The 27572-nt window shown below is 33.9% G+C and overlaps 2 protein-coding genes across 7 annotated transcripts; one reads left to right on the top strand and one right to left on the bottom strand.

The window, feature by feature from the left end:
* Positions 1–1891: 1891 nt before the first annotated feature.
* On the bottom strand, positions 1892–19729 carry LOC110994905. 4 transcript variants are annotated; one of them, XM_022261834.2, is made up of 15 exons: positions 19504–19728; positions 17605–17744; positions 15667–15744; positions 13749–13763; positions 12873–13026; positions 11888–12081; positions 10846–11046; positions 10563–10715; positions 9900–10107; positions 7572–7747; positions 6415–6667; positions 5527–5678; positions 4544–4703; positions 3645–3748; positions 1892–2573 (listed from the first exon to the last, which is right to left on the bottom strand). In XM_022261834.2, the coding sequence occupies exons 2-15, from the start codon at positions 17742–17744 to the stop codon at positions 2495–2497; spliced, it is 2067 nt and encodes a 688-aa protein (XP_022117526.2). In that variant the 5' UTR covers positions 19504–19728; the 3' UTR covers positions 1892–2494. The 4 variants fall into 4 exon arrangements, with proteins under 4 accessions (XP_022117526.2, XP_022117518.2, XP_045487274.1 ...); XM_022261826.2 differs by lacking the exon at positions 19504–19728 and adding an exon at positions 17813–17891; XM_045631318.1 differs by lacking the exon at positions 15667–15744 and having other exon boundaries at positions 19504–19729.
* On the top strand, positions 18579–27532 carry LOC110994929 (ommochrome-binding protein). 3 transcript variants are annotated; one of them, XM_045631326.1, is made up of 3 exons: positions 18579–18741; positions 20955–21815; positions 27484–27532. In XM_045631326.1, exon 2 carries the CDS (start codon positions 20959–20961, stop codon positions 21766–21768), a length of 810 nt encoding a protein of 269 aa, XP_045487282.1. In that variant the 5' UTR covers positions 18579–18741; positions 20955–20958; the 3' UTR covers positions 21769–21815; positions 27484–27532. The 3 variants fall into 3 exon arrangements, with proteins under 3 accessions (XP_045487282.1, XP_045487281.1, XP_045487280.1); XM_045631325.1 differs by lacking the exon at positions 18579–18741 and adding an exon at positions 18850–18935; XM_045631324.1 differs by lacking the exon at positions 18579–18741 and adding an exon at positions 20216–20426.
* Positions 27533–27572: the final 40 nt, after the last annotated feature.

Below are 27572 nucleotides of genomic sequence, written 5' to 3'. Positions count from 1 at the left end.
GACATTTCATAAGTGTTGCTACTAAAAAGTAGTTGTCCAACGAAAAGGGACAAATTTTACCCATTTGACGACTATAAAAAATAAAATGCTACGTATTTTTTGTTTTACCTACATAAAGTTAATCTAAATCTTTACTAATTCAAGTGACCTAATGCAAAAATAACAAATATTTCAAAATAACGAACAATATATTGAATTAACTTTAATTACTTTATTTTATTCTTTAGCTGACATCACTGACTTCTAATTCCAGGTTTACCTTTTTCAAGTAATAAAATGTAATCTTTGTGCGTTTTTTACTGTTTGTTATGATATATACTATCACGGTGAAAAAGGTTTGCATCTCTGACATGTCAAAAAATTATAGCTGTCAAAATTCTCCGTAATTAAAAATCAGAGTATAAATGAAGTCGGACATTTTTAAATGCTTTCCTTAATTTTTTAATTGTTGTACGTTTTAATTGGCACTAAGCTACAATTCACATGAAAATCGTGGAATATTTTGCTTATAAAATTTTGTTATCCGTATATTATAACCACGCCTCTTTGGTGCCGACGATTATAAATTAAAACCTACGTCTAAGCTGTATTTTGACTTTTCAAATTTTAATGAAAAATTGTACGCTTTCAACAAATACACTGCTACAGTGACCAAACTTTTTAAATTATTTCAGTTTTCTATTTTTAATTATTATTATTATGTAGGTATACATATATTATTACATAATAATTTTTAAAGAAATTAATAAGTTTTTGAGTTAGAAAACTGAGATGAGATCCATATTCTAATAGCCCAAGTCACAATGTAGTCCACGTGTCAAATTACTTCAAGAAAAAATGCTTTGAAATGAGACTAGGTTTTGTGACGTTTTAGAATAGGGCCTAAAATCTTATTAATACCACAAACCGTCACGTTAATCTCACTCTTTCACTGGTATACTCCTACCCTTGTTTGATAACAAATTGCAATTATTTTAATCTAATCTCAAATTGTCGTGTTTTTCTGTATTAAAATATACTATCCAAAAAAATTGTCAAAACCATTTACGACATCGTTTAGGACCGTTTATATAGACCAAAATCAAAGGTACCGCCTGAATTCTATTACGACCAAATATGACCCTATGAATATGTAGACCCTTCGATGTCGTTTTAATAGATTCTGACTATACTCAATGGTAATAGTTGTATCATGTTTATGTTTAAGACAATTAAAAGTATTTTAAGCCCGCATTGTATAAAGCGACATAGTGATTTTATTTTTTAATCGCGTAAACTCACTCACTTTGATATTTCACTCACTTTATATTACGATTTTTATCTATTCCAGGCTTGATAAAAGCACTTAGACAACTTCTGTTGCAAAGGTTGATGACGCCTTTGAAAGTTACCTGTATAACCTATTAATACGGTTCATAATCGCTAACGCAAACGTAAAGACTAAACGTAATTCATCAAACGTAAGGAGGTTACACGGAAATGTAGGCTTTATGCTTAATCATAAGGATGAATTTTAAATACGCGTAGTGTGTAATTAATACTTAATGTCCACTACGGTCTTTAACTTGGAAGTTTTACTTAAAATTAGGTTAACAATTACAGGTAATATTATTTTATTATAATCTTAGTATTTTGACGCAATCAATTTAACGTTAGCTATTCGATTTGACACATTAAAATCTTTCTTCTGATATTTAAATAAAAAATATGCAATGTTAAACTCAGAGATTTGTATGGAACCATCAAAGATTCTATTTTTTACTGGATCTTGCGCTTAAAGTTTAAACTATATAAATACAGACTTTTTTAAGTTCATTTAAATATATTGTACCCAATTAAAATTGAAATTCTTTCGCTACAAATTCCAATTTCATATAACATCTTTATCTTAATTTAACGCCGATCATTTTGTGTCAGTCACATGAATATTTTGACATTAATTGCAAGCAGTTTTAAAATATTACTAATCAAGTACCAAATTATTCAAAGTAAATTTAGTTGCTTAAATCATAATTAATATGTCCAAGCAAACTAATTTTAAATAAATTGCCGGTCATAAGTATATTCGAAATACATATAGACTGTTACAATAGACACAAAAACATTGGAATCGGTACTCAAATGTACTGGACATTTGAGTTTATTTCTTCCATACAAAAATACATATATTTATATATTTAGACAGAAAAAAAAATAAACTATCTGAGCTGTGCGGTTTCACCCACAATTAATTGGATTATTTCAATCACGTTAAATCCCAGAAAGATATTAAACTGTCCGTAAGGGTATTCCCATTTTATGAAAAGATTTGTTTATTTCAGGATCATTCATAGATCATTTTTACCGCTGTTATGTTACAAACACACTTATAACTGTTACTTAATATGATGTGAACAATTTTTATCCTTTTTTAAGTTCTTTAGATATTCGAACATTGAAAGGCACTTAACAGAATATAGGACGCGATTTATTACCGATTATATGACAATGGAGGTTAAAGAAATTCTTTACAAAAGCAATACATATTTAGATGAGGTAGCGTCGCACTAATACAACTGGGTTCGTTGTTGTATCTGAAACGTAATAATATATATTTTATCTATACTAATATTATAAAGAGGAAAGGTTTGATTTTTTGTTTGTTTGTTTGTTTGTATGAATTGAATAGGCTCCGAAACTACTTGGCAGATTTGAAAAATTCTTTCACTGTTGGAAAGCTACATCATTCCTGAGTGACATAGGCTATATTTCATTTTCAAAAAAAATAGGCATCCTTACTAAAATTACGATAACATTAACATTTGTTTATTATTTGATACAATTCTAACAGATGGCGCTGAGTTAAAGGTAGTTTAGTTTAGGTCCGTGTCGTGGTACCAACGTTTCACATAAGTTCTCCTACGGTTTCCCTTGATTAATTTACTACTATGTAATATAACAAAAACCTTAGCCACAGCAACGCTTGGCCGAGTCTGCTAGTTACGTTTATATATCCAAAGATAGATAAAACTAAAATTTAAAATTTTATTTGTATTGTCCTTGTCTTAGTATTCAACTTAAAATTAAAACTATACATGTGGCGCTAGCAGAATCTCATTTCAGAGGCAAAGAGACTTTTTGGGTCGCAGAGCCGGCGAAGTAAGTGAGACATACAAACTATATCCTTTTAAGGTTAAAAAATTCAAACGTACAAAAAATTTACTAATAGTAATCAATTAACTTCTGAAGTAAACTGTTTGCCTATTGGATTCAACGTGCGACTCTCATTTCCGAGGTCGTAGGTTCGATCCCCGTAGAACTGTATTTCTATATGCGCATTTGACGATCTTTCGAACGGTGAAGGAAAACATCGTGAGGAAACCGGCTTGCCTTAGACACAAAAAGTCGATGCCGTGTGCCACAGAAATCTGAGGCCTAGACCTAAAAAGGTTGTAGAACCACTGATTTTTTTTAATGTTCTGAAGTATGACTTATATATCTGTGACCATGGGACAAGCAGTTATTAAGAAATTTTGATGGCACTATTCAAATATTAAACACTCCATATATTTATTATAGTCATACTGAAAAATGTACTTATCATTGTTTTATCTATGACCACAGATATAGAACGCGGGCGTTCATAATAATATAATTTCACTTACGCATTAATCCTTGATATATCTCTCGAGTCGATATCGAATCTATCTTCTGTTTTGTAATAAATTAGAGAACCCTCATACACGCCATTATTGGGGTTGACTGTTACCTGAAATTGAGGTTAATATTTATGTAACAAAAATCTTTACTTATTATACTCAGCACATCCAGTAATCCTATAACACGGTATAGAAAACGCGTTGTGGGAGCATTCTCGTACAAAGCGCTTGTTAACCCCATATAACGATGCGGAAATTATTGATGTTTAACTTTTATGGAGTATTCAGAAAAAAATAATGTAATGAAGGAGAAAAGTGTGTACAAATCTTTACAAATGTACAGTTACTACAGGTACATGTTACAGTAATATAACGTGTGATATCTCGGTGGTATATAGGGGATTACCCGTGTTATATGAGGGACTGAACTTAATTTATTGATCATACGCGTCAAGGGCGAGAGCGGTAGGCGGTGGGGTGTGGTGGGAGGGGCACATTCTATGGAGTTGCCAAGTTGATTTGTGCGTGTAGTAATAAAATTTTTTTCTTCTTTTTTGCTTTAATTTACAAGGTATAAGGAGGTTTATGATAAAGACTGTATGAGCCTGAAAAGTATTTCGAAGCAGGCATATTCTGCCGTCTGAAACGAACTGTTCCCGCCACCAGAACTATGTACTACTAACTATGGATATATTTGTTTGGGAGTTGAGAAGAATGATAGACAAAAGCAACATTTTTGATGTTTGATTTATTTTTTAATAAGTTTAAAGTAATAAAAAACTATGTTCAAGGAAAAATCAAAATTCTTTAAAGGCCAGCAACGTAAATGTTTATGAGGGGCGATAACTGACAATATGACCCTCCTGCCTCTTAGAGCCCCATTTTTTTTATTCAATAAATATTACCTTAACGGTATAGTCCTCTCTATCAGCATTCATCTGTTTTCCGAACTTGCCAACGTATCCGTCCATATCCTTAGCGGCCACGAATGTTAGTACTCCATTATTAGGCCGCTTACGCATCGACCACTGAACACTTTGAAGAGTTCGCGGAACGCATTTTGATCTGAAAAAATTATACACATAATTATTTTTAAAAATATTGATTACAAGAAAAATACAAAATTACAACATTAACTTAAAATAGTTGACACCGTTATGCTGTCACCGATAAAGCTAATGTTCAGTTGGCCCAATATAACCCGAACAAAAATGTGCGCGATATACATACCGACAAATTTCTTGAACATTAAACAAGGGAGTGGGAGAAAGGTTTGCGCATCGACGACATCATTTAGAACATGCCGGTTAGATTAACGAAAATCAAAGGTTTTTGTTGAAGAAAAGGGAGAGCGATTGAGACCAATTGAGAGAGAGAGTGAGAAAAAATACACGCTATTGGTTGATGTATTCGTTTAGTAGTTACATATTAGAACTTTAGATGGAAATTCTTTCGCATAGCGTCTTGTCAGTCAACGCATATTTTCTTATATTCATAGCATGTATCTAGTGTGAATATAGATATACAAATATATGGAGTGATCATATACTGGTACAAGATCATCTTTGGGGGCTTTAATTAATTTACAAAGAAGTTTCACTTCTGACATGTGAACTTTGTACGCACGCACTTTTGTACATTTTCGGTCTGGACATCATATTTCTATATGTAATAAATATTTTTAGTTAGTGTCTCTGCCTGACACACTCCGTCCTCTTCTTGAGAATACGAGCGAGTGTTAAATGCGTACATAGAAAGAAAAAATAAAGTCCGTTGGTGCTCAACCGAACCTACGATCTCAGAGTTGAGGTTTGGAAACTGATGCCACCTAGCCAACACAAAGACAAACACAAACTATGTACATATTTTTAATTATACCTATACTAACCTAGCTTCCTCTGTAAGTGAATTAATAAAATCCACCAAAGCCTTCCCAGTTTTCGTGAACATAGGATCAGATTTGTCCACTTCTTCCCAGGATAAACAAGAGCACCAGTGGGGTTCGATTCCCGCCTCACTACAGGATCGGTTTGATGAGATCTATAGGTTATAACACTAATTTTAATTGCCACAAATTAAAAAAAAACGGTAGTATGAAAGCTAAAGAGGAATCTGTATTAAACATGTCTTCAAAAATATTATGGAGTAAAATAACTCGTAAATTATTATTATAAAAAAACTAAATTAAAAATATTGATTTTGGTCACGCGACACAAATCTGTCACAGATTAGTTGAATCAACAATTACGTAGGACGCTTGTAAATAATATCATCGCCTGTCTAATCATTATGCTATTTTGGAGTTTAATATCGTCAGTCTAAAAAATATATGTGTTGTTTGAGAATGATAAAAACTTGACGTTAAATAGGTGTTTACAAGCATAGGACGTCATAGATTGGTGCGACGCCATCTTGTCTAAAGATGTGTATTGGCGGGATTTTACAATTATAAATGTTGAATTTGATAACAAAATTAAATATAATTGTTATCATTCATTAGTGTCATAAAATGGTTTTCAAAATATTAAACAGCGTATTATGTAACGACGTTAGGGTTCGTCCACATTATTTTTAATCCCATCAAATATCTATGTGATTTCGTAGTTTAAGACGGAAGAAAGAGGTCTAAGGTTCGATTCATCAATCATTAATTTGTTAGAATAGAAGAGTGCAGTCGAATACGAAGTTTTAAACAACAATTTTGGCTATTACATACCGCCGAGATAGATTCAAACTTTTACCACAAATTACAGACAAAACATACATCCGTCCTTACCGGTTCCAATAACGTTAAACCACGCTTCAAGTCCGCACCCTTAATCTTATAAGGATTCCACTCTTTCCTCATATCCATAACATCCAAAACTGTTGCGTGTATATCATGGGGCGTCGTCAGAACTTCGGCGTTACGTTCCAAGTTCTTTTGTGCGTCCGGCCTTTCTTTCACGAGGTCATCAGGTAAACGTATAGCCATAAGAGGCAACCGCTCTTCGAATTTGCCTTGTAATGTGTCGCGCACGTGGGCGTATCTATAACAAAACGATTGAAATGATTAAATATATATTTTTATGGGACAGTAGGCAAACCCGTAACATTTTATGTCATTTTACGTCATTGTATGTCACAGATGTATCGGTGCCTAGTATCTCACTAACGCGCGTATGAATTCGCGCGATACGATTCGCGGCGAATTCGCCCTTTTTGGACAAGGCCTTAAGCATTGTTCCGACAAATACTTTTGTATATGGAAAGTTATTTGTTCTAGTATATTTTTAATTAAAGTTGGAGGACTCCGTAGGTTCAATTGCCAAAGTTTTTATATGAAATTTTGATGAAGTTTTCAATATCTGTAGCGCTGATGTCGCAACGTAGGTCGCTGTACAAAAGCATAACATTTACATTTATTTAGGGACAGAGTACCGGGAGTTAGTACCATGTTTGGTCTAAGGCATACCCACTTCATCTACGGCAGTTGGAATACTATATATATATATCATCAACACCGTGAGTCTACAGACCGAATTACCTATCGTATTTTTTTTTAAATTTTCAAGTATGTCAGCACTATAGAGGTCTTTTATTTTCTTATTTGGTAATTATGTCAATAGTAATTATTTACTTTTTTACACATATTAACTCCTTTATCTATGTTAGAAAACGAAATGCATTTGCGACGAAAAAAATAATACGTTTATATACTATTATTTTTGAAAGCTTTGCTTACTATTGCTGACAAGATGGCGGGTGGGGGAGAGGGGCGTTGCAGTTAATCTGCGTACGTAATACTTGTCCCTTTAAAAACAATTTCACTAGAAAACAGTTCAATTATGCATAACAAATTTCGATATGGTATGGAAGAACAAGAACAAAGAATGTAAAAATGTGAAATAACCAGAAAGTATACATTTTAATAAAAATATAATGGTAACTTACCTAGGTCCATGATCACCAAACAATAAAAGCATTGTGTTCCTTCCTCTTCCCTTTTCTATGAAATCAGTCAAAAAGGCCGCTAACGCATCATCAGCCGTCGGTATCATGTTAAAATCATCGTGTGTGATATCAGCAATGAATGTGAAACCAAACTTTTTACCGTCTAACTTGAAGAACTGAAACATAATTGAACTTATTTAGGAATACAAGAGAAAAGGGCCTCATAGCCTAGCGGTCTTTGTATGTGGCCGCTATGGTGAGGGGTACTGGGTTCGATTCCCGGTTCGAGGATAAGTTTTCAATTTATCCTCGGCCTTTGGTAGGGTTGTACGGTACCGGGCGAGTGCTTAAACCGTACATGGTGGGCACGGTTGAATTTCTATAGTATGCAGTGGGCAACTATGGAAAGGAAACTGTGTAGGTTTAGAACGTAGCAATACGTTCTAGGCCGAGAGTGGTAATTACAAGTGGTCAAGTAATTCAACATTCTTTTTCACATGGGGGGAAATAGCGGGGCATGTGAGGCGTCATGCCAGAGACATTCTTTTTAAAAGGTGGTCTGACGATCTTGCTACGCCCCGCGCTGGTGCATTGACGGTAGGGGCAATCCGCCCAGTCCTAAAAGACTGGGTGAATAGACATTGGGGTGCTGTGACGTTTCGGCTATCGCAGATATTGTCTGGGCATGGATGCTTTGGTCGGTATCTTCATAAGGTGCCTAGAAGGGAGATACATCCGTTGTGCCACCACTGCGGCGCTCCAAATGACACGGCGGAGCATACTGTGGCTGAGTGTGTCACCTGGACAAGGGAGCGTCATGACCTGGTATCGGTTATAGGGGCGGACCTCACTTTACCGGGCATTATAATAGCAATGCTAGGGAGCGAGGAGGCCTGGAGTGCAATGGTCTCCTTCTGTGAGCATGTAATGCTGCAGAAGGAGGCAGCTGAGCGACTGAGGGAGAGGTCTGGGGATGCCTGTAGAAGGACCGGTAGTTCAAGGTTGGGGGCTCGACCTCGAGTAGCCCGGAACCGCAGGTCATGATTAGCTCTCTATGTCGGATATAAGCCCGGGTCCCTTGGGTAGAATGCCTAGCGAACCCCGAGGGCCCATCTTAAGGGCGTGTGATGGGCTGAGGTGGTTTTAGTGGGTAGGGTCTCGCTACCCCTCTGAATAGCAGAGGGTTTTGAGTGTAGATCCAGCCCCACAGTCCCCGCGTTAAGTTCGTTTCTTGATGCGGGCCTGCAGAAGTGCATTTCCACCTCATAAAAAAAAAAAAAAAAAAAAAAAAAAAAAAAAAAAAAAGGAATACAAGAGAAGTATGCTCGGTTATGTCCTGTCTGTATCCCTATGTACCCAACATCATTTGCCTCAAGGATGGTGGGGTACAATAAATGAGAAACAAGACAGCACCCACAGTTGGCGTACCACTTTAAACTCTTGCGAGGAGTGGTAAGCAACCCTAGTTCTTCAAAAACTAGGGTAAATGTGCGATGGCGGAGAGAAAGAAGGTTGTTTGTGATACCAGGGCCAGAACCTATCTGCCACAGACCTCCGTTAACAAATACTTGATCTACTGAATCCAACACAAACGATATCTTTATAAATTCAAAGCGAATTTGGTAGGGATATTGTCTATGCTATATGTAATATTTTATTTTTTAATTAATAATTTTAGTATGGCATTCGTTTGCGCTTAATACCACCAGTGATACCAGAGCTGGTGATTACTGATAAATATCGTATTAGTTATGTAAAGCCGCTTTTAAGGTTCTGGGGCTAAACGTTTTAAATTTATTTTAGTTTAAAATAAATAAATCAGTGGCGCTACACCTCTTTAGGTCTTGGCCTCAGATGTCTGAATCTGTTTCATGATCATTTTTAAATCTAATAGGCAAGTAGGTGATCAGCCTCCAGTGCCTGACACATCGTCGACTTTTTGGGTCTAAGACATGTCGCTTTCCTCACGATATTTTCCTTCACCGTTCGAGCAAATGTTAAATGCGCACACAAACTCTATTGGTGCACAGCCGGGAATCGAACCTACGACCTCAGGTATGAGAGTCGCACGCTGATGCCACTAGTTAACTACTCAATAATCTTTAAAATATCAAAAAATATGGTTAATAATTTTATAATATTGTAATTGGTTAAGGGTACGTGGTAGAATCTAATACCATTCTATAAATATACCATATGAAATACTTTTAATGATGTTGGCATGGGCACACTCGATGCTAGCCCTCTCGCGAGTGCGTTGCCGGTTTAAGTATTTGTACGCTCTATTCTTGAAGGACCCTAAGTCGAATTGACCATAAAATCACTTACCTGATCAGTTATATTTAACATCAATTCGAACTGCGGCGTGTCTCCTACACAATATCTCTTAGACTTGCTCCCCCATTTCTTTCCATTCTGAGATTCTTCTAAATAAAACGCTCGTAGGTAGTGATCAGCTGGCTGGCGTACAAACCCTCTGAATCGGTACTGAAAAGTACCAATCCACGGCATATCTTCGAAATAGGCTGTACGATACCTGAACATTATTACGATAATCAATGGGAAAATATAACATGTATTTTTTTTAATTTATGTAGGGCGCAAACTAGCAGGAGGCTCACCTGATGCTAAATATAATTACCGGCGACCATAGACACTCACATTACCAGAGGGCTCGCGAGTGCGTTGCCGAACTTTTCTATATCAAGATCATTACGAACATAATGTCGTAACAGTGTTGTCAACATAACAAAAAGGGTATTTAAGGACTGCTATCTCAAATACCACAAAGTTTCTCAGACGGTATAAAAATATTTTATATTACTGTGATCGTTTAGCGTCAAATCATCCCTATAATATAAACTAAGAATTTAAATCAAATGGTATATACGTCCAGAAATAGGCTCAACTTTTGATAAATTAGTAAAAGATTATATATATAATGACTACCCACATAATCAAAATGCGATATATTATAAATAAGAATATTACCCATCATCCTTAAGCCTATAAAATATAAACGGCATATCATCCAAACTAAAATTATTTTTCGTTTTCTTCCTTACATCTGGCAACTCCAATTCGGTTTTTCCAGTTAAGAATGGGAACAGAGCGGCCGGCGTTCCATCCCCAACGATATTATAGCTGAAATATACAAATACAGATAACAAAACAGTGTATAACACACATAGAATAACAAAAATTGTTTAGGCCCGCAACTATACTAATTATAAAATCTCTTCAATATCAGAGAAAAGTTTACAGATTCACTTACGAATTCAAAACAGTTGCTCCAAGTAATTCGTTTACGATCTTATAGCTTTTGGGCATGCGTCTTATGAATCCGTTCTTTGCCGTTGAATCGAATCCTAAGAACAGTATATCATATGTGTTCTCTCGACCCGGTGGCGGGACTTTAGGGTGGACTGTTGATCGGAATCCTATACCATGGCCAAGCCATTTGCTTGGTAAAATGCTAAAACAAAGGAATATTGTTAAACTAGCGACCCGCCCCGGCTTCGCACAGGTGCAATGCTGATACTAAATACAGTACAGAAAATCTGTGAACGTTGTATATAAAAATGTGGGTTATCCATAAGAGATAGACATATACCATCACGGACTTTCTGTAGACCTTTTCAATGTGTAATGAAGATTGTCTTAAAAAAAATAAAAGACAACAAATGTTTTGAAGCTAGAAACTAATTGGAAACGTAATTATTTTAGTAATTATATTATATATTATACATGTTTCTCACATATACCTTCGCTAAATTTACAAATACGTCAAGATGAAAATTAGCCAAATCGGTCCAGCCATTCTCGAGTTTTAGCGAGACAAACGAACAGTAATATTATACAGTCAAAACCGTTTACGACGACATCGTTTAGAACAACATACCGATTACAGTGGCCGGAATCAAAGGTCCCGGCTGAATTCTATTGTATAAGGTTTTTAATAACAACGTTACGACTATCGGTTTTTACGACCAAATTCGAGAAGTCAATTCGATGTCGTTAATACAGATTTGACTGTATATGAATTTATAATCATAAGGAAGGAAGGAAACAGAAAAATTGCGATTAAACAATATTTGGCTTATTACGTATATGTTTTTTCCTTATTATGTACTGTATGTATGTTATTATGTATACTGATCGGTCCCCGGACGGCGTATGCATGGACAAAACACACGCGAATTAGAATTTGGGCTCTTCAATAATTCGTGCGAATGTCTCAGGATTTTTGATGACAATCTGTTGACTCACTATGAAGCCCTGTATAGAATATTTATCAGACTAAAAATACAACATACCTATTTTCATGCGTTCCAGTACATTTAACCTTCACGTGATCACTCTTAATGAGCGGATACACATCAGCCCCACGTATCTCAATGGACGGACCTATTGTGTATTTAGCGTCACTTTCGTAAACTATATCATTATACGTGCATATAATATCTCGTGTTGTCCTCAATATCTCTGGTACTACTTTGCATTCGTTCAACTAAAAATAGAACAATAATAAACCAGTGGCGCTTCAACCTTTTTAGGTCTGGGCCTCAGATTTCTATATCATGATCAGAGGTGATCAGCCTCCTGTGCCTGTCACACGCCGTCGACTTTCTGGATCTAAGGCAAGCGGGTTCCGCACGATGTTTTCATTTAACGTTCGAGCGAATGTTAAATGTGTACATAGAAAGTCCATTGATGCAGGGCCGGGATCGAACCTACGACCTCAGGGACCTCGCACGCTGAAGCCACTAGGCTAACACTTTTGAAACACTCACAGTTTTAAATAGATATATTAATCATTGCACTCTGTATGTATGCTGTATACCATGTAATTGTTGACAGGTATTTTTTCGAGCAGGAGGCTCATCTGATGCTAAGTGACATCGCCGCCCATGAACACTCACACACTGCCAAGGGTTCGCAAGCGCACTGCCGGCCTTTTAGGAATTGGTACGCCCTTTTCTTGAAGGACTCTAATTCGAATTGGTTCGGAAATACTTCAGTGGGCAGCTGGTTCCACATAGAGGTTAAATTAAATCGTATTTTGGGCGTAGGACATTATATTAATTGTAATTCCAACTTTATTTAACAAATAAAGCACATTTTGCAATGTTCATCTAAACTCTGTCATTATTTTATCACGAAAAGATGTATTTTGTCTGTTTTTGTCAAACCGTATTTAGGATATGTTAAAAGGAGATGAGCGCATTAGTCGTTTAATTATGTGCACAAGCACATATGAATAAATTACATCCAATGAAAGCTATTTTTAAATATACTTACATAACATTTGACCCAATCCACGCCATAGCAAACTATTTTAGGTAAATCTTTATCGAATTTAGTCACTTCCGGTGCGAAGGGGTCTAACTTGGGTATCTCACACCCCGAATTCTTATCCTCCCTTAAGGAGTCCTCCAGTCTTTTTTCTATATATCTAAAATTAAAATTGTTAATAAAATGAATCTGCCATACTGAGTCGCTCATTATGGATTAACGGATAATTTAGCTGTATGCAGAAGTTGGCAACACTGTAACGAACTCTTTAACAATAAATATATTTCGACAATAAAGAATTATATAACCAAAGCTTTCTTCACTTCAGCTTTAACTTCACGTAATCTATTTTAAAAAATCTTAGTTTGGTAGGTTATGCGTTCCCCCCGTTGATACAGACAGACTTTATAATGAGATTCAGATCCAGTCGATAAAAAATATGTTTCTGTTCTCTGCTGTATATCATTTTATTATTATGAAACTACCATTAGACATAATTTAAACATCGGTTGCGTCGTAATTTATGAAATGTTACATTATGATTTAAAAGGGTCAAACCAATGAAAACTTTGAAAATTATTTATTAAATGGAGAATGAGAAAGATGTGTTATTAAACAAACTTTCCTTAAAGAACTGATCATGAAACTATATATATGTCTTATAATTTTTTTTAATGTAAATTTCTACATGTCTAATGAGATTTTGACAGTAACGTAATATACAAGTTAGCCAAATAGTGTACATAAACTTGATTATAAATATCATCAAGGAAAATTTCTAAAATATTACGAGATTAAAATGATTTATGTGTGTAACTGCCGCTATTATGTAGAATGGAAATTTAGTGAAATGAAAATATTTTGCTAACAAAAAATACTCACTCTGCCACAGATTGTCTGAAATAAAAAAAAAATACAAAAATAAATACACTTAAAACAAATCATGCCAAGATAAATATCAAATCATGCACCTATGTTCCATATACAATTCGATAGTCTATTAAGAACTTGAAATTCGAATGCATTTTCCAAACAATTTATTTACTACATAAAAGCTATGTAGTAAATGAATTGGTGGGCGTTCGTCGTTGCTATGTTTATCGTTTAGTTTTAAACACTCGGAGCGCAACGACTCACGTTTTTATAGAAAATTAAATGTCATACTCGATTGAATGGTTACAGTTATCCATAGATTGTATTTTCAATAAGTTAACCTTAAAGGTCTCATTACCAGGCAAAAAATCAGAGAATTTCAGGGAGAGAATCTAATTTTGAATATGGAACCCAGGCAAAGTCTACGTATAGACATACAAAATGCAAATGCATGCTAAAACTTCAATTACATTATAAATCCAATTATTGAGTTTAACTAGGGTCCTAAAGGTAATTAAAAAAATCATACCTTTAAAAATATACGAACCATACCATTTTGTTGTAATCAATAATTTTAACGTGCAAAACCTAGTTTACACACTCCATCACCAAGAGACAAAATACACATGCATGTATTTTAACAAATGACTGCATGTTAATAGTCTGTGCGGAAAGAAAACCGGCCTAATCATACGAACTAATATGATTTTTTCCAAATATAACAACTAATTGTCGAAAGTAACAAATGCCTAACTTGTTTTCATGGTATTGGATCGATTACTATCAAACTGTAATGACGTAAAACTGCACTGCTGCAACCTCAAATTCGTTCATTCTTTTTCTCAACTTAATCACAGTGGACCTTAGTTTCTCTTTTTATATTTTATATTTGGCTTAAAAGAACACTAAAATCCAAAATCTAACAGAAAATAACAATATTTCTGAACTGTCTTTCACCGGCTATTTACTAAACTTTGTTTAAACACTATTAGCTTGTGTATTTTGTCTCTTAGAGTGAAATTTATAAAGCTTAGAGCTTAACTGATTCTGTTTCATTCTCACTATGTAACTTCAACGGCGGCGGCAGGAGGCTCAACTCTTGTTAAGTGAGCTCAGAAAGCTCGCGAGGGCATTGCCGGCTGTTTAAAGAGGTTTTTTTCTTGACCCTGAGTTGTATTGGTTCGGAAATACAAGATGATAAAACTCTACTTGAGGTATTAATCTATTACCATACGGTAGAAGATGCAGAGAGACCCAACATCTGTACGCAACGCCAAGGGATCGATAATTAGAACGGCTCTTCCGTTGTAAACGGTCAAGTGAAAGGCATTGGTACTGAAGATGTTTATAGCTAATGCTATCTTCTTGGGGTTAAATTGGAATAGTGCTAGTTAGTACTTAGTACCAGTTGGACTACTCCACGTAGCAAAAATTTCCAATTCAGACACCAGTCTGTTCCGGTATTGATCGACAACTGTCTGAGAACTACCTGCATCGCTAATGATATCATCCGCTTACCTATGAATTTTGCTAGTTTGCAAAATGTCATTAATATGCAGAAAAAAGGGACGGGGAGTAGACGTAGAAGGGAGTAGGAGTGGAGCGATCCAAGAGATTAAGTTGCATTTACATGCTCACTATAATATCAGGAATAGAATTTATATATCCTCTGTTCAAAGAATTTAGACTATTACACTTGTGAGCTCTCTGGCAATGTGAGTGTCTATGGGCGGCCGTACTAAACATCAGATCATCCACATTAAACCCTTTCTCGTCGTTCTGCCCGTTTAGCTCATGTTATATTTTTTTTTTATGTACTAAGTTCAAACCATCATATCAGCCAAATGTTCTATGCTTATAAGCTAAGTCTCTAACGCTTTATATATTTCACCCTTAGTAGTTAGTATGTATATTGCACATACATTACCTGTCATCTTGGTTATAGGGTGAATCATCTTTGACAGGCAACTTAGCTACGTTAGTTTGCTTAACACCACCACTAGAACTAAAAATAATAGCAACAAAACTACTTAAGCGATAAAATTAAAATACTAGAAGTGCAATCTAGGGCATAAACAATACATAATCATGTAGATAAGGCAAGTTCAGATAATAAATAATAATTAAAGGTGTATACGAAAAAAAGCTTCTAGAATCTAATTCATAAAAATGCAAAAATTTACACACGATATTTCTTATTTACGGAATATTCTTAAACAACTTCTTTAAATAAACGCGATTTAGTACATTATATAACTCAGCGATTCCATAATTAAACTTTTGTTTCTCATATACAAGACATTTGTCATTTTAACAAAACTGTACTATAATTATTGGTCTAAAAAACAGGTCATCGAATCTTTATGAAAAACATCTTTGAGTATTTAAAGTCTGTTCGAAGTCTGTATATTAGTTCTAGATTATATGTAGCTTATAAAACAAAGAAAAGGTAATATCAGCTTAAAGCCTTGGCCGGTTATAATAAAAAAAACATGCCTTAACCTACTTTCATCGCTTTAAATATACAGGTACCACACAAAAAATAGTCATATCAGATAAAAACATTTATCAAACCAAAGTACCGGCGTTCAATAACATTTATATCGAGTCACTATGACCACATTGCATTATTAGAATCGATATCGCTTATCAATAACAGTGTCACCATATGCCGCAGAACCTAATACTGATAACCAACTTTTCGTTTAGTTTTTCACAAATTTTACTTTAAATGGTTCAATTTTTTATATATTATAGCATACAAGTCTACGGGAAGGCCAAAATGCGCAGTCGTTGCAGCCTATAGACTCTCATTTTAGTGTGTGCGTTGCGGGCCTTTGAGGGCAGAGTATGCTTAGAGGGCAGAACATTGTGTTAATACACCATATCAGTTTAGGACTCAGCAATACCTCGTGATCCATTTTAAAACTACATGGTCTTCATATATTTTAAGAATAGATTTATGTATCTACATAAGCTACAATTTTAAATTCAACACGAATTTATTTAAGCAACTGATACTTATCTAATAAACAGAAAAACCTTATACATAATATGTAAATACAAATAGACTGAAAGAGACAAAAGAGGGTAATTTGATTTTGTTGATCTTAGGGTAAGATTCAAAATTGCGGTTTAGCGCCAGATAAATTTCTATGTCAAATCCAATGGCTTTTTAAATACCACAGCGTCCAGTACACACTATAGTATCGAACCGTTATGACTTAATATGTTTTATCTATTTGAATATATTAATTTGAAATTATGTATCACTTGTAGGTTTGTCATGAAATATATTTTTTGTATACCGTTAGTAAGTATAATGAATTTTATATAAAAAAAAAGGATTTTCACGTAAAGAGCGACTTGTAAACTATTAAAATTAAATACTTACGGAAGTATACATAATAAATGGTTACAAACTACATTCGGTATGATATAAAAATGAAATAAAATATTGCATTAAATACTGTAAAATCTCTGCAAATGTTAGCTGTTTTCAGTTCCGATATAGCACGACTGCGGACTGACTAATAATAAACAAGCCGTTGTTATCTACAATATAAATGATTTACTAATAAAAAGGTTTACTTTTATTAAAGCATAGTAAATGACGGAGTACCATAAAATATTAAATTACTGGTACTCTTTAAGGGCGTGGGCGCATAATCCACAATTATTAACGGTTTTACAGTTTACACTAGCTGAGCTCTGTGATATATAATGATAATGACAATTGACAGTAACGCCAGTGCTCCGACATATTCTTTAACAGTTATTGTTAGATGTGTGGTACCCATACTAAAAACGTATTTCTAAAATTACTCAAATGCACTATAACCATAAATATTATAAAAACACTTACCTTCTCGTTAGATCAAGATTTGGTTCCCTTAAAGTGTTATTTAATGAAACATAATATAATAAAGAGAACACAATCACAACTAATATTACCACTTGGTTTCGCCTCGACCGATACCATACTTTCGGCATACCGTAAACCATCTGAAAAACAATAAAAAAACTATAAAATAGGCATAAAAAACATAATGTACAATAAAATGTTTAACCACCTTTTAATCATATACTTTGGTTAAAAATGAAAAATATAAGCGCGTGCGTTCATTATTTCTGACAAGACATATCTAATACTTACTGGTCATGTTATCTTTTATCTATGTATAATTCATATTTATATAAAAAATATTGTGTATCTATTATGTGTGTCACAATTAAAAAGGTAGCAAAAGTTATATATCCTTTTGTAAGGTTCCAGCATCATTGGGGTGCTTTTTATAATAGAGGATTTTATTGGTACTCCGTATTAGCCACTCGCGTAAAACAAAGAATATAAGTGAAATAATGAAATGTTCATTGCTATGAAACAAATTAATGCTATCCAACTGTTGAAGAGAGTACCTACTTGTGGAGTAATTGCAACGAGTTAGGGCTTTATAATACTAAGAAAGTCTGAATAAGCTAAATGTCTAGGTAGACAGGTAGGTGTCTAGGTCTAGGTATGGCTTGTACACCTTAACTACTCAGTTACGGGTTTACCATTTTTATGGCATTAAAAAAGACTTGTGGTGGGTAGAGCAAAGAGCCAAATTTAGATTAAATAAAAAGAAAAAAAAAACAATTCCTATTTGTACCACAACCAAATCCTAGTTAATATAATTTTGGAGTTATCATAGTGATTATCAATTTTATGATTGGACTCAGTTCAAAATACCAGAAGTATTGAGAACCCAGATAACAGGCAAAATATATAAATGGATTATACACAGGCCCATCTTAAACAATGGATAGCCATTGAAATATTCCTAAGAAATAATTTAACTTTGGTAGTTGGCCCAGTGTCCTTTTATAGACTTCATAAAACAATGGCCTGTTTGTGATAAATTACTATACTTTGTTAGAGTTTCCATTAATAAAAAGTAGATGTTTTCATATTTGAGGTGTAGATAACAGTATCTTTTACTTATTAACTAAATTTACTCAAGTAAGTTTCATGAAAAATTATACATTTAGATAAAAATTATATCTTATCTAGATTTTATTTTGTGCTATTATTATCAAAATATGTATGTCAGTATTATGTGAATATCTCTAAATATCTTAGTGTAGTAGTAATAGTTTCTAAATGTTTTAAAGATATTCATACTTTATTGTAATACCTAGTTAGTGTACAAAAAAGTAAGTAAAAGTAAAGTAGTAGTAGTAATGTTTGCTGAGGCGCTGCTATTTTAGTAGTAGAACTAAAATAGCAGTACCTTAGCCAACATTTGTTTTGATAAATAATTTAAACTAATTAAAAAACAAACATGAGGGGAAAGTTTAGATAAGATATCACATGGTATGAGTACACCTTTATATTATTTTAAATTACGAAAATTAAGCTTAGTATATATATAAGAAATAAACTACCAAACCATAATATGGGTGAATCAACTTCATCATATTTTCTGTCATTATACCATGTATAGTCTTATAGCAGAAATGATGTTGATTATATTATGGGTAATAAGTTCCTTAAATAATGTTTAACTTAAACTCAATAAAAGTAATTTCCTATTTTAAAAAATTAAGGATTTATCAACTCATTAGATTAATAGTATTAGATCATTGACTCTGCTTAACAGCATTATTGTTCATTATAACATGATAGAGGCAAAGTTAGTTGCAGTGGATATGTCAAGAAAATGTAACAAATATTTAATAAGGCAGACTAGTAAATACCGAGACTAAAAATATGTTTACTTACATACTTCCTGCGGCTTTTCGCAAGTACTTTACCCTAGAGTAGTATTGATACTACGGAATACAGATATTAGCAACACAAAACTAACACAATAGTTATCTTCTAAACTATTAAAAATAATTATCATATATACTTTAGTTTTTCTATCATAGTTTATACAATATTTAAACTTTTATTATTGTTTGCCCTAATCAGTTGATCACACAACAGCTGTAATCAATTTCAAACACTACAATTGACTATAAAGTACACTGTACAATACAATATTCAATACACAGACCAAGTACAGTAGTTGTAGTGTCAACATTTTTTTTTGTACAGTGTTGCCATCTGATTAGCAGATATTTTGCCAAATATTTCGTAGAGTCTGATTTTTTTTATATTTGCTATTGCCTATTGTTGATGCCTTCTTTAATGTTGCCTAAGTCAATGTCTTGCTGTGTGTGAGAAGATTTCCATTTAGCTCCAAAGCCTTTTCACTATCTGTACAGCTTTTGACTACAACAAATCAATTAAAGCTCGTTTATGAAGTTGGCTCGTCTATAAATCAAACTTAGTGTAGTAATATGATAGTACAAGAATAGTTTTAGAAAAAAGTTATTTCAATGGCTTTCCTAATATACTAATTAGTTAGATATCTGTGCTTTTAATCTAAACTACTGTGTCCTCCTTACGCCGAGTTCGATAAACCATAATTAATATTGTACTTGTAATGTTCGTCTGATACTACTTTCCGAAAATTATATTTAAAATAATCTGTAAACTCGACCGGAGATTTGAGTGCCAAAAGGTCAAATAGGCATTCAATTATATGTCTCAGAAACGTATTACATGAACATACTTAAGTTACTGTCAGTTACGTAGTATCTGTTGTGCGCAAATATCGTTCGTTAGTTCGTTCGTTGCACTTTGCCTTGGGAATCAAGGTTAGTTCGAAATTATTTAAAATTGATTAATAACATAAAAATGTTTTGTTTTATTTTATTTTAGTTAGTTATAATTTATTTTTAAATAGAAATATAAAGAAATGTTTAAATTACCCAAACCCTTGCTAGTAAAGTAATAATTTTGTATTACTTTCATATATTAAAGAGTAATTATGTTACTTAAATTTCTTAAATAAAAACTAACACTTTATCTGAGAACTTTATTACCCTATATTCTTTGAGATAGAAGATAGAAAGTTTATTTGGTATCTTGTAATTTAGTATTATTATATAAGCGGGATCTTGTAAAATCATGATTATGAAATATAAGTAGTATGATTACTACGAACGTGAATGAAATTATATATACTCATGTGACCACATAGAGCAGTTAGGAGTATTATAAATTTTTATGCACGACCAAACACCATTATCTATTGTTATTGTATTGTACACTATTTTACGAATACATACTTTTATCTGTTTATCAGTTTATTATTGTCTAATAGTTTCTCAAAAATTTTCCAGAGCAATGAAGGCCTTCCTAATAATTTCGTTAATTACTTCTGCCTTCGCTGACAAGAGATGTCGTGGAATTGATTTCGACCAAAAATATTTCAACCTTGATATAATCAAAGATGGTATAAACCACCTACATGACCTTGCTTTAAACAGAAATGACAATAATGTGTATTTCACATACGAAAGTTTATCTGAAGAACCTTCAAAAGTCTTGGGCTATCTGGATATCGTTACAAAGAAAGCAGACGTCGTACATGGTATTCGTAATGCAACTGCTGTTACAATAGATCAATTCTACGGTAAAGTATACGTTGGTGGTGCAGATGGACTTTTTAAAATAAATGATCAAAAGTTAGTAGAAAGGCTTCCAATACAAGATGATATAAGAAGTCTCTATTATAGAGACGCGTTATACTTTACAAATAGGAATAAAGAAGCATACAAGTTCGAAGATGGATATGCCACTTTAGTAAGAGAACTGCGTGGAGTTAAAGTTGATAAATTCGTTATAGATAACGACGACAACATATTTTTCACAATTGATAAGAAGTTATTTAGAGTTAAATTAGGAACAAGAGCTATAAACTCACATGAAATGTACACAGTTGATTACTTAACCACTGACATATATCATAGGGCGTACATTTGCACAAGTAAAGGAGTGTACGTGTATAACAAATACAAATACGTTTATGATAAAGTATCTAATACAGCTGGATTAAAGGGTTTAACATTTAACAAGAGAAATGAACCGCTTTACGCAGTAGCTGATTACTTAGTTAAATTAAAATTAAGTGAAATACCTTGTTTCGAAGATTAAAGTTCGTATACCGGATATTAATGAAGTAATGTTGATGTACTAACAACATTTATCTCTTGAGAAAAAAAGGGCGGGAAACACGAACGTGAACGCGCGCGTTTTTCGATTAACTAAAATTTTATTTTGTTTGTTGGATTAGGATTAGTAGTTTAGTGTAGTTTATGTATATATATTTGTGATTTCTTAGTTTTAGTTAATAGTGTAATTAATTCATAATTTATTGGTAAGTTTTCTTTTTTTATATACTTTTGCTCCTTATGGAGCCGCCTGATGACCCTGGGGGCGGAGAAGTCCCTGGGGTTGGATATGTTGTAACTATTTCTAATGATGAGTCTGGCATGGAAACAGACGGATCAGTAAAATCTAGCAGTGGTGCTAGAAAACGGAGAGCCAATGTAAATAAACATTGCTCGCATTGTCATAAAAAAAAACGTAATAAGAAACATGAGGGCAAGGAAATTAAACAAAATGAATGTTATTGCATTCCTTTATCCAATACCAATACCCAAATTAGTACTGCTCCGTTGTTCACGGAGTCACAGCTAAATTCGTTTAATAAAAAACCAGAATCTGTAGCTCGTTTAACATATCAGGCGAGTGATGCAGCACCATATGTTGTACATGTGCAAAGGATACAGCAAACTCCTAATGACAATGTAACAGTCCATCCTATTGCTTTTGGTCGTTTTTTAAAAAGAAACTCTATACATAATATAGTTAACGGAAGTTTAAAACGAATTGGCCGTAATAGACTGTCTCTTTCTTTTAATAATTACCAAGACGCAAATTCATTCTTAAATAGTTCTGCTTTACAATCAGTCGAGTATAAGGTTTTTATCCCAACATTTACTGTGACCCGTATGGGTGTTGTAAGAGGCATACCTGCTGAGTGGTCAGATGAAGAAGTTAAGGAGAATATTAATTTACCTGTTGGATGCGGTCCAATTTTAAAAGTTAGAAGAATGAGACGGCGTATCACTGCAAGTAATGGCAGTGAATTTAAGCCTACTGAGACTGTGGTTCTTACGTTTGATGGACAAGTACTTCCTAAGCGAATTTTTATTTGCTACACTGCTCTCCCAGTTGATATTTACATTTTCCCCACCATACAATGTTACAATTGTTGCAGATTTGGTCACGTGAAAGCAATTTGTAGATCAAAACCAAAATGTTTCAAGTGTGGTCAAGACCACACGGCTGATCAGTGCTCTATCCTAGAGGATGATGCATACTGCTGCTTATGTCAAGGTTCCCATTTTGCCACAAGCAAAAAATGTTTAGAGTTTAATCGCCAAAAAGCCATCAAAGAAACTATGGCCAAGAGCTGTATTTCTTATGCTGAAGCATCAAAAATTCATGCACCGATTTCTAAAGTGTCTTATGCTGATGCTTTACTTTCTTCTTCCAATGTAGGGGCTTCCACAATTTCTACTCCTCAAAATGAACAGACACGTAAACAGTCTTTGAGTAATACTTACAAAAAGACTGTTTTTCTTAAACCAAAAAATATTCCTAAACTATCCAAAGGTTATGACAAAAATACACAACATGAATTAATTAAAGACTATGATATGCCCTTACCCAGGAATGGTTGTGGTTTAAACCCAAACAACAATAATGAATTGACATTACAATCTATTGCAGACCTAATTAAAATTCTCATTAACACTTTATCACAGTCTAATATTCTTTCACCGTCCAACGCTGCTCCTTTAATTGACACTATCGTTAACTTACCAAATTATATTAATAATGGACAAGCAAGCCACAGCTCTACAGTGGAACTGTAGAAGTGCTTCATCTAAGAAAAGTGATATTATTTATCTTATAAATAAATATAAACCTTTTATCTTTGCTCTACAGGAGACTTGGTTAAAACCAGGTACTCCATGTAGGTACTCGGGCTATGCCTGTCTCCGTGAGGATCGCATTGACGGGTATGGTGGGGTTGCCTTACTAGTCAAGCATCATCTTCCCTTTTCTCTCTTTCCTATTCCTTCTCATAGTAATGATTTTTCAATTATTGCTGCTATTGTTAATAATATCTGCTATGTTTCAATATATATCCCTCATCCAAGTTCTTCTATCTTTGTTGAAATTGACTCTATTATTTCTTCTCTCCCTAAGCCTTTTATCTTATTAGGTGACTTTAACTGTCAACATAGTTCATGGGGCAGTTCAACAACCAATACATACGGAGTTTCATTGATGGAACTGTTAGACTCACATAATCTTTGCTTTCTCAACAATGGTTCTGTGACTCGGCGGACCACTCCCAATGAAGGCTCAAGTGTCCCTGATTTAAGTATTTGTACTCCTTGTTTAGCTTCCACTATTTCATGGTCTACACTCTCTTCTTCATTTGGTAGTGACCACTTCCCTTTACTTCTTAGTTTTCCTTTTCATATTAATTTTACATTTAGACATTCTCCTAGACTAAAATATCGACTTAATAATGCTGATTGGGATACCTTTAAAACCCTTATAGAGAAAAAGATGACTTCCCTTCCTAATATCTCACATGGTTCAGAATCAATTTGTGCTGATGCATTTACTAAATTATTTATAGAGGTAGCTGACAAAACTTTTCCAGTTAAAAATGGTGCTCTGGGCTTCATTCCATCTCCACCTTGGTGGGATCAAGAATGTTCGGAAGCTATTAAAAAAAGAAAACAAGCTGAGCTTCAATATTATGAGAATTGTACATCTGAAAATTTTGATCTGGTTACAGATGCTTTCAAGACCACTAGTTTATTATTCAAAAAGAAAAAAGCAGATAGCTGGAAAACTTTTTGCCTCTCTATTTCCCCTAATGTCCGTCCTTCAGTGGTATGGCGTAATATTAGAAGATTCAGGTGTGCTTTTACTGAAACCTCTGGTTCTTTCCCCGATTCATTAACTAATCAATTCCTCGACAGACTTGCTCCTACTACAGTTCCTGAAAGAATAATTATGCCTCTGATGCCATTAAACCCCTCTGGTCTCAATAGTCCATTTTCTATGTATGAATTTAAAGGAATACTATCTTCCCTTATAGACTCTGCTCCTGGTGAAGATGGAATCCCATATTCTTTCATCTCTCATTTAGGCGACCACAGTCTTGAATATTTCCTGAAATTGATAAATACAATCATGTTAACCGGTTCTATCCCTCCACGCTGGAAAAACCAGATCATTATACCAATTCTCAAACCTAATAAGAATCCCTCCAATGCAAATTCATATCGTCCTATTGCATTATCTTCGGTCTTGATAAAACTCTGTGAACATTTGGTGAAAACTCGTCTTGAATGGTTTTTAGAAAGCAATAATTTACTTTGCGACAGTCAATTTGGTTTTCGTCGAGGAAAGAGCACGATGGACAGTATTGCCATCTTTACCACTGACATTTATTTAGCATTTTCAAGGAATGATTCTGTTGTTGCCACTTTTTTAGATGTACAATCTGCTTATGACAATGTAGTGTTGTCAGTTCTCCATAAAAAACTACAGTATTTAAATGTACCTGTAATGTTATCAAATTTTATCATAAATAATTTATATGAAAGACACATCACTCTAATTTCACAAGACTCTACTGCTGTAACTAGAACCTTATGGAGAGGTCTTCCTCAAGGATCAGTATTAAGTCCCATTTTATATAATATTTATACCCATGATTTGAAAGCTTCTTTTGGAAATCGGATTTGTATTCTTCAGTATGCTGATGACCTTTTACTTTATTCCATTCATCAATCACCGGCCATTGCTTGCTCAGTACTGTCTCATTCTCTTAATTTATTAAAAACATGGCTTGATACTAATGGTCTTGAAATATCCCCCACTAAAAGTGTTGCCATGCTTTTTTCTAGAAAGCGACTTCCTCCTCCGATCACTGTGTATTTTGGTAGTATTATTATCCCTGTTAAAAACTCTGTAAAGTTCCTCGGTGTGTTTTTAGATTCTAAGCTATCTGGCGTACATCATTGTGACTACATTTTTAATAGGTGTGAGCGAAACCTAAACATCCTTAGATGTTTATCCGGTGTATGGTGGGGTGCCCATCCCTTTTGTATGAAACTTATGTACAACGCTTTAATCCGAAGTATTTTAGACTATGGTACCTTTTTATTATCTCCTGGAAATACAACCCGTTTTAAAAAATTAGATAATATACAGTCTAAGGCATTAAGATTTATTACAGGAGCTATGAAAACTAGTCCAATTAATGCTTTACAAGTAGAATGTGTTGATGCCCCATTATATCTTAGGCGACAATATTTATCTGATAAATTCATATTTCGCTCCCTTCAATATACCAACCATCCTCTCCGTTCTAAGCTTGAAGAACTGTCTCAATTGTTGACATCTTCCAATTACTGGTCAAATAAATCTTCACCTTGTCTCATCGTTAGCTTCAATAAATTTATCAATATTCAAACTCCAACTCACACCTTGACAACTCACCCTTTATTTGGAACCAACTATGAATCTCTAACTAGTTCCCCAGACATTAGATTTAATATTGGTATAAATAAGGGCGATTCCCACGCAAGGATTACTTTTAATTATTTCTGTGAGCAACACTGCCATGAGTACAATAATTATATATTTACAGATGCCTCTAAACACGGTTCGTCTGGTATTGTAGGCATAGGAATATTTCACTTACAAAGTAAAACTACAATAAAAATAAAGTTTCCTCCAGAGTCCTCAATCTTCACAGGGGAATGTTACGGAATCTTTAAAGCTTTAAAACTAGTTTTGAGTAAGAAACTTAAGAAATCAATCATATTCACCGATTCACTTAGTGCTCTTCAAGCTCTCCAAAAATATCCATTAAAAAACAAATTAATTTTTCCTATCATTATTGAGATTAGGGGTTTGCTGTATGAATGTAAACAATTGGGGTTGTCTGTGTCATTTGGTTGGATACCTGGACATTCTGGTATTTTTGGTAACGAAATAGCAGACCAACTAGCAAATGAAGCTGTTAAGAATGGCGATGCCAATTCATATAAAAATTATTATCATGATTTGGCCTCACTTCCTGCTTCTTTTCTTCAAAAATCTTGGACTGACCTTTGGACTCAGAGCAGTTTAATTAAGGGTAAATATTTCTCATCTATACAGCCCACAATACCACTGAAGCCATGGTTTTTTAAAATGAAATTTAACAAAAAGGAAACATCGTCTCTTATTCGTATGAGATTGGGCCATGTGTGTACCCCAGCCCACCTTACCAGATTTCATATTATAGATAATGAAATGTGTGAATGTGGGCTGAATATTGGTGATTTAAATCATATCATTCTGTCCTGTCCTCGGTATAACCACTCCATGCTATTCGATCATCTTGATCCTTCTTCCAGTATCCCGTTACCTACATCTGTTCCTGTTATGCTTTCATCTTTAAATCCTAATGTATATAAAAAGCTATGTTTATTTCTTAATATAAATAATATAAAACTATAAGTATATGTATATTTTGTATACAAATAATTTTCTATATGATATATTTTAATTACTGTTCTTAGTTGTTACTTTCCATAATGTAGTTAGTAGTATATTGAATTAGAAATAGTTTTATAACCTGCTGATCCTATCCCTTATCCTATGTAATTTTTGTTCGATCTAAAATTCTTTTTCTTTATTGTTCTTTTCCCTTACCTTTGTCGGTGGCTATACGCTCAGCGTAATGCTATATTTAAAAAAAAAAAAAAAAAAAAAAAAAACATTTATCTCTAAATTAGAAATTCTTAACAAATGTGCTTTAGTCGTGAAAGATAAAAAAGAAACGTTGATTTATAGAATTCAGATTAAGA

Source organism: Pieris rapae, chromosome 15 (assembly GCF_905147795.1).
Source record: "Pieris rapae chromosome 15, ilPieRapa1.1, whole genome shotgun sequence".
Taxonomy (NCBI): domain Eukaryota; kingdom Metazoa; phylum Arthropoda; class Insecta; order Lepidoptera; family Pieridae; genus Pieris; species Pieris rapae.
Note: the sequence above shows the minus strand (reverse complement) of the source record. Positions and strands in the feature narration are given on the sequence as shown.

Excerpts from the sequence above, each read along its gene's own strand:
- LOC110994929 (XM_045631326.1), top strand. The coding sequence starts at position 20,959 with ATGAAGGCCTTCCTAATAATTTCGTTAATTACTTCTGCCTTCGCTGAC.
- LOC110994905 (XM_022261834.2), bottom strand. The coding sequence starts at position 17,744 with ATGGTTTACGGTATGCCGAAAGTATGGTATCGGTCGAGGCGAAACCAA. Across the intron at positions 7,748-9,899 it reads TGTTAAATATAACTGATCAG|TTCTTCAAGTTAGACGGTAA; the intron begins GTAAGTGATTTT and ends ATTATGTTTCAG. Across the intron at positions 4,704-5,526 it reads TCACTTACAGAGGAAGCTAG|ATCAAAATGCGTTCCGCGAA; the intron begins GTTAGTATAGGT and ends TAATTTTTTCAG.